Source organism: Lithobates pipiens, unplaced genomic scaffold (assembly GCF_037356315.1).
Source record: "Lithobates pipiens isolate NorthernLeopardFrog02 unplaced genomic scaffold, aLitPip1_a1.2 Scaffold_27, whole genome shotgun sequence".
Lineage (NCBI taxonomy): Eukaryota > Metazoa > Chordata > Amphibia > Anura > Ranidae > Lithobates > Lithobates pipiens.
The window spans coordinates 41,993,734-41,999,647 of NW_027507788.1; the positions used below are offsets into that span (position 1 = coordinate 41,993,734).

A 5,914-nucleotide genomic window follows, 5' to 3' on the forward strand; every position below is an offset into this window, starting at 1 on the left:
ACTTCCTGTCGCCTGGTACGGGCCGGTGTTGTAAAATTTCATGCGACCCGTGATTTTCGCTCACCCCGTCACTTCCGGTGAGGCTACGTCATTCGCACAGCTGACGGCGGGCCTTTACTGCGCATGTGTCAATCCCCTGCCCTTAACAGCGCATGCGCTGTAGATTTATTCTCACGGTGGAGAAAAATTATAGCCTCGAGTGGGCGGAGACTTGCGGGTGGGCGGGCGGAGCTGAACAGATGCTCAGGACGTCAGCAGCAGCCCCGCCCACCCTAATAACATGCCTCTGAATATTAAGTGGTGGTGAAAAATCATACTCAAGTGGGCGGAGATTTTCTCCAGGCGGAGGCTTCAGGAAAATGTCTCCGGAATCAGGGACAGGTGTGAATAGAGACGAGTCCTGGAAGATGCTGATAAAAGGGACATTGGTGGAATGGAAGGGGTTTGGAGAGGAGGTGGGCAGAGGAGCTGTTTTGGTCTAAAGCAGCAAAAGAATCACAACTCCCAGCAGGTGAGGGGGGGCTGAGTTCTGGAGCTTGTGGGCTTTGCTGGGACTTTGTAGTTCAGTTCTAGGTGGAGGAAGGATACACAGAGCATGCTGGGATATGTAGTGCTCCGGTGTGGGGGAGGGGACATGCTGGGATATGTAGTGCTCCGGTGTGGGGGGACGGGACATGCTGCGATATGTAGTGCTCTGGTGTGGGGGAGGGGGACATGCTGGGATATGTAGTGCTCTGGTGTGGGGGAGGGGACATGCTGGGATATGTAGTGCTCCGGTGTGGGGGAGGGGACATGCTGGGATATGTAGTGCTCCGGTGTGGGGGGACGGGACATGCTGCGATATGTAGTGCTCTGGTGTGGGGGAGGGGACATGCTGGGATATGTAGTGCTCTGGTGTGGGGGAGGGGACATGCTGGGATAGGTAGTGCTCTGTGTGTGTGTGTGTGTGTGTGTGTGTGTGTGTGTGTGTGTGTGGGGGGGGGGGGGACATGCTGGGATATGTAGTACTCCTCCAGTGTGGGGGATAATGTATAGATTGATGTCGGTGTCCCCGTCTCATCTCCTTCCTGTCTCCTCTCTCAGGCACCATGCTGTACGAAATCTCCAGGATCATCCAGGGCGGCGCTGCCGTCTGCCGCCACGCCTCCACCGCCGCCGCCGCCAGGGTAGAGCATGAACACCTATTCCCTGTGAGTACTGATTGGTTGGGGGAGGGGTTAACCGCCTGGAGTGTCCCCAGTGGGGGAGGGGCATGCCACCTAATGTGCGCGCTCTGCTGCCGGACGGAGCCCCATAGACACTATGCCTCTCTGGATATAAATTTGGATACATTTGTAGCCATTCGGATGTATCTGAATCTCGGAGATGAAATGGTAACACATTTTTGTTGAAATTTAATTTACGTTCATCGTTTTCTCACCCATTCCAAATTATTTATGTACGACTTGGATTCGGATCGTTTGGGGGGAGGGGGAGAAACAAAAAGGTCAACCGATTCGAATCCTGTGTCAAGAAATAGCTGGTTGCTAAAGGGGGGGGGTGGCCGCCGCCGCCTCCTTAACAACCAATGAGTCATCAGCTGTCAGCGGGCTTCCCTACTGGCTGAAATGTAAAACACCCCACCCCCTTTGTGACATCAACAGCCCAGCGTTACCTGGTTGGTGATGTCACAGGGGCGGGGCCACCCCTTAGCCATGTAAGAACCGTCGGACATTCAACAGCGTGGAGCGTTCGAAAGGGGTTTTTATTTATTTTTAAATTTTTTGGGGTGGAAAGGGTAGGGGTACTACGTACCTCATACTCATTCACATAGTTGGAGGTAGTGTGGGATCTGGGGGGGACTCCTTTGTTTTTTTGCCAATACCCCCCCCCCCCCCCCTTTCCTTGCCTGCCCCCCGGTCTGCATCGGATAAGGGCCTGGGGGGGACTTTTTATTTACTATTTTTGATCTATGTACACCATACTCATTCACATAGGTGGGTAGGGCGGGATCTGGGGTCCCCCCCCCACAACCACCAGCCAGGGTTGTTGGAAAGAGGCCCTTGTCCCCATCAGCATGGTGCTTAGGGCAGGGCCCTGGTATGGTGACCTGGTATGGTTTGGGGTGGGGGGGCACTTGCTCATACACCCCCCCTTCCCCCTTTCCTGGGTTGCATGCTTGGATAAAGGTCCGGACCCCTATGCTTTTTTTTTTTTTTTTTTTTATTCCTCTTCCCCATCGGGGGGGGGGGGGGGGGGCTGGTGCCCATGCAGGGTTGGTTGTTGGGGGGGGGGGTTTGTTTTTTTTTCCAGGATTTTCTATTGCCAGCACTCATTTGTTTTTACGTTTCAGCTGTCAGTGGGGAATCCCGCTGACAGCCAACGAGTCGTCGGTTGCTAAGGACGTGGCGGACGGCGCCCCCAGCCCGATCCTTAGCAACCAGCTATTTCTTCACACAGAATTTGAATCATTGATCGTGTGGTGTTTGTGTTTTGTTTTGGGTTTTGTTTTGTATTGTTTTTTGTTTTTTTTATTTTTTGTTTTTTACGAGTTCAAATTGTTTTTCAAAAAATTGTGGAATCCGTCAGAAAATGAATAAACAAAATTAAAATTTTTAACTAAAATTCTGAAACCAAAATTTGGTAACGTAAGAAATTTGAATGTTCTGCACACACCTCTAGTGCCGCTCACACCCTGACCGCGGGACGGTGATCGCTGTCAGTGGGAGGTGATCCCAAACATCTGCTTCCTATAGGCTGAATATCCACCAAAGACTCCACCCAGAATGTCTTCTTTTTAACCCTCCCAATCATAGAAAAGCCAAAGCGAAGGGCACAGGTCTGACATCTGTTTATTTATTTATTTTTAAATCTGCAGGCCGCCCTCCAACCGCGGGACTACGCCGTGCCCAACCCCACCTGGAACCCCGAAACCAAGAGGCTGTACGAGGAGCTGAGCCGAGACCCGAGCTGGAGGAGACTTCCCTCCTACGAGGAGTTCGCTGGCAGCAGATCGAGTACAAGAATAAGAATAGTGTTTGGCTGTGGTGGGGGATGACATTAGAGTGTAAGCTCCTCTGGTGACCTCTGACCTCCTCCTGTACAGGTATGAGCCTGGAGGCCGACGGGGAAACTCGTTTCTTCACCAGGAACCTGGATCAGGAAGGAATCGGCTTCGAGTATTGTATGTTCTATAACGAGGCGGAGAAGAGGACAGTCTGCATATTCCAGCCCGGGCCCTATCTGGGGGGCCTCGCAGGGTGAGCGTTATTTTCTTTTTTTTTTTTTTCTTTTTTTTTTTCTTCGCAGAGCCTACCCTAACCAGAATCCTTTGGTTCCTCGGGCTCTCCTTGTTCTCCTTCCACCTCTCGCGTCCCCTCTTGCCTTCTTCTAGGTACACACACGGGGGCTGCATCGCCACCATCGTAGACTCCACCGTGGGGGCGGGAATTGTAAACGGCATCGGACCGGCTATGACCGCCAACCTGAACCTCGACTATCGGAGGTAAGCGCCCAGGGGGGAGAAGAGGACCTACCTGACACTACATGGTTGTCAGGAGATTGTACAATCGATGGCCGGCGGTGATGATGTGGTAGTGACAGGGGAAGAATAATATTGGGGAGACTCTCGCGGGGGGGGGGGGGGTAGGAGTTGTTGATGTTCTGAAGCTGTGATAGCAGAGAGGTGTAATGAGGTTCTCTTTGTGTCTGTAGTCCGATTCCTCTGGGATCCACAGTCCTCATAGACAGCCGAGTGGAGAAGGTCGACGGTCAGAAAGTCTACACCAGATGCCAGGTCCGCAGTCATGACAGCGCTGTGCTTCACAGCGAGGCCACCGGTGAGGACTACTGCTGGGAAATCTTCATTCTGTAACTCCATTCCTTCCTCTCTTGTCTCTCCTGTCACTCATCTGTGGTTTCTGATCTGTCGCTCCTGTCATTGCTCTTCTGTCCCTCCTCCTCTGCCATTCCTGTTTCTTGTCTGCTGTTCCTGACTCTGCTCCTTTGTTGCTCCTCTGCCGGTGCTGGCGTTGCTCCGCTGCCATTCCTGTTTCTTGTCTGCTGTTCCTGTTGCTGCCCCTCTGCCATTCCTGACATTGCTCCTCTGTCCCTTCTTGTTGCTGCTCCTCTCTCCTTCTTGTCTGCCGTTCCTCTGTTGCTGCTCCTCCTCTGTCTCTCCTGTCATTGCTCCCGACGTTGCTCCTCTGCTGTTCCTCTTCATTGTCTGCTGTTCCTGACGTTGCTTCTCTGCCGTTTCTGTTATTGCTCCTCTCTTCCTCTGTCATTCCTGGTGTTGCTCCTCTGTTGTTGCTCCTCTGTCCCTGCTGTTGCTGCTCCTCTCTCCCTCCTTCTCTGCCGTTCCTAGCATTGCTCCTCTGCCATTCCTCTTGTTTCTTGTCTGTTGTTCCTGTCGCTGCTCGTCTGCCGTTCCGGTCGTTGCCAATCCTGTCATTGCTCCTCTGCCATTCCTTTTTGTTTGTTTCTTGTCTGCTGGTCCTGACACTGCTCCTTTGTTGCTCCTCTGCTGTTCCTGTTGCTGCTCCTCTGCCATTCCTGACATTGCTCCTCTGTCCCTCCTTGTTGCTGCTCCTCTCCTTCTTCTCTGCCGTTCCTCTGTTGCTGCTCCGCCTCTGTCTCTCCTGTCATTGCTCCCGACGTTGCTCCTCTGCTGTTCCTCTTCATTGTCTGCTGTTCCTGACGTTGCTTCTCTGCCGTTTCTGTCATTGCTCCTCTCTCTCCCTCCTCTGCCATTCCTGGTGCTGCTCCTCTCTCCCTCTTTCCCGTTCCTGGCTTTGCTCCTCTGCCATTCCTCTTGTTTCTTGTCTGCTGTTCCTGTCGCTGCTCCTCTGCCGTTCCTGTTGCTGCTCCTCTTTCCTTCTCTGCCATTCCTAGCGTTGCTCCTCTGCCACTCCTGTTTGTCTGCTGTTCCTGTCACTGCTCCTCTCTCCCTCCTCTGCCATCCCTGTTGTCTGCTGATCCTGTTGCTGCTCCTCTCTCCCTCCTTCTCTGCCATTCCGGTTTCTTGTCTGCTGTTTCTGTTGCTGCTCCTCTCTCATTCCTCCTCCTCCTCCCTCCTCTGCCTTTTCTGTTGCTCTTGTTGTTGTTCTGACAATTTACACTTTTTTTTTTCTCTCCTCCAGCTTTGTACGTTATGTTGAAGTCAGGAGAATCTGAAGCCCGACTATAATTTGCACATCTCAGACCTCAGGAAATGTTACAGATTCTGTTGGTTGGCAGCTGCACTTTGTACTGTAATGTATCCTGTCTGTCACTAGAGGGCAGCAGATCCCGTACCATAGAAACCCTCCTGGGAGAACTTTTTTATAATGTACTCACCGCTCTCTTGGATTGATCTTTTGTAGCGGTCCCTTTTTTCTAGGTGCAATGACCTCAAACCCGCCCCCACCATGTACCCGTTTTTGTACAGCCCTGTTCTTTGACTCCTCCCAACCAAATGTAATTAATAATCGTTCATAATTATTGTATGTGACGTTTATTTAAACTGAATAAATACAGAAAATATTTTCACAGCATTTCAAGTGTTGCAAATACCTTCATTGTATCTTCTTCATCCTGGGGACCGTTCCTCCTCTCGCTTCATCCTCGGGACCGTTCCTCCTCTCGCTTCATCCTGGGGACCGTTCCTCCTCTCCTCATCCTGGGGAACATAACTCCTTTTGCCTCTTCGAGGGAACCATTCATCCTCTCTCCTCATGCTGGGAACCATTCCTCCTCTCTTCTCACCCTGAGGACCATTCCTACTCCTCATGCTGGGGACCATTCCTCCTCTCCTCTTCTCACCCTGAAGACCATTCCTACTCCTCATCCTGGACACCATTCCTCATCTCTCCTCATCCTGGACACCATTCCTCATCTCTCCTCATCCTGGAGACAATTCCTCCTCTCTCCTCATCCTGGAGACAATTCCTCCTCT

The 5,914-nt window shown here is 52.0% G+C and overlaps 1 protein-coding gene across 1 annotated transcript; it reads left to right on the forward strand.

Moving 5' to 3' along the window:
• Nucleotides 1-201: 201 nt before the first annotated feature.
• LOC143933820 (acyl-coenzyme A thioesterase THEM4-like) lies at nt 202-5,527 on the forward strand. The gene is made up of 7 exons (XM_077456883.1): nt 202-381; nt 1,084-1,190; nt 2,858-2,996; nt 3,086-3,239; nt 3,374-3,484; nt 3,694-3,818; nt 5,121-5,527. The coding sequence occupies exons 1-7, from the start codon at nt 360-362 to the stop codon at nt 5,165-5,167; spliced, it is 705 nt and encodes a 234-aa protein (XP_077313009.1). The 5' UTR covers nt 202-359; the 3' UTR covers nt 5,168-5,527.
• Nucleotides 5,528-5,914: the final 387 nt, after the last annotated feature.

Excerpts from the sequence above, each read along its gene's own strand:
- LOC143933820 (XM_077456883.1), top strand. The coding sequence starts at position 360 with ATGTCTCCGGAATCAGGGACAG. Across the intron at positions 382-1,083 it reads GTCTCCGGAATCAGGGACAG|GCACCATGCTGTACGAAATC; the intron begins GTGTGAATAGAG and ends CTCCTCTCTCAG. Across the intron at positions 1,191-2,857 it reads AGCATGAACACCTATTCCCT|GCCGCCCTCCAACCGCGGGA; the intron begins GTGAGTACTGAT and ends TTAAATCTGCAG.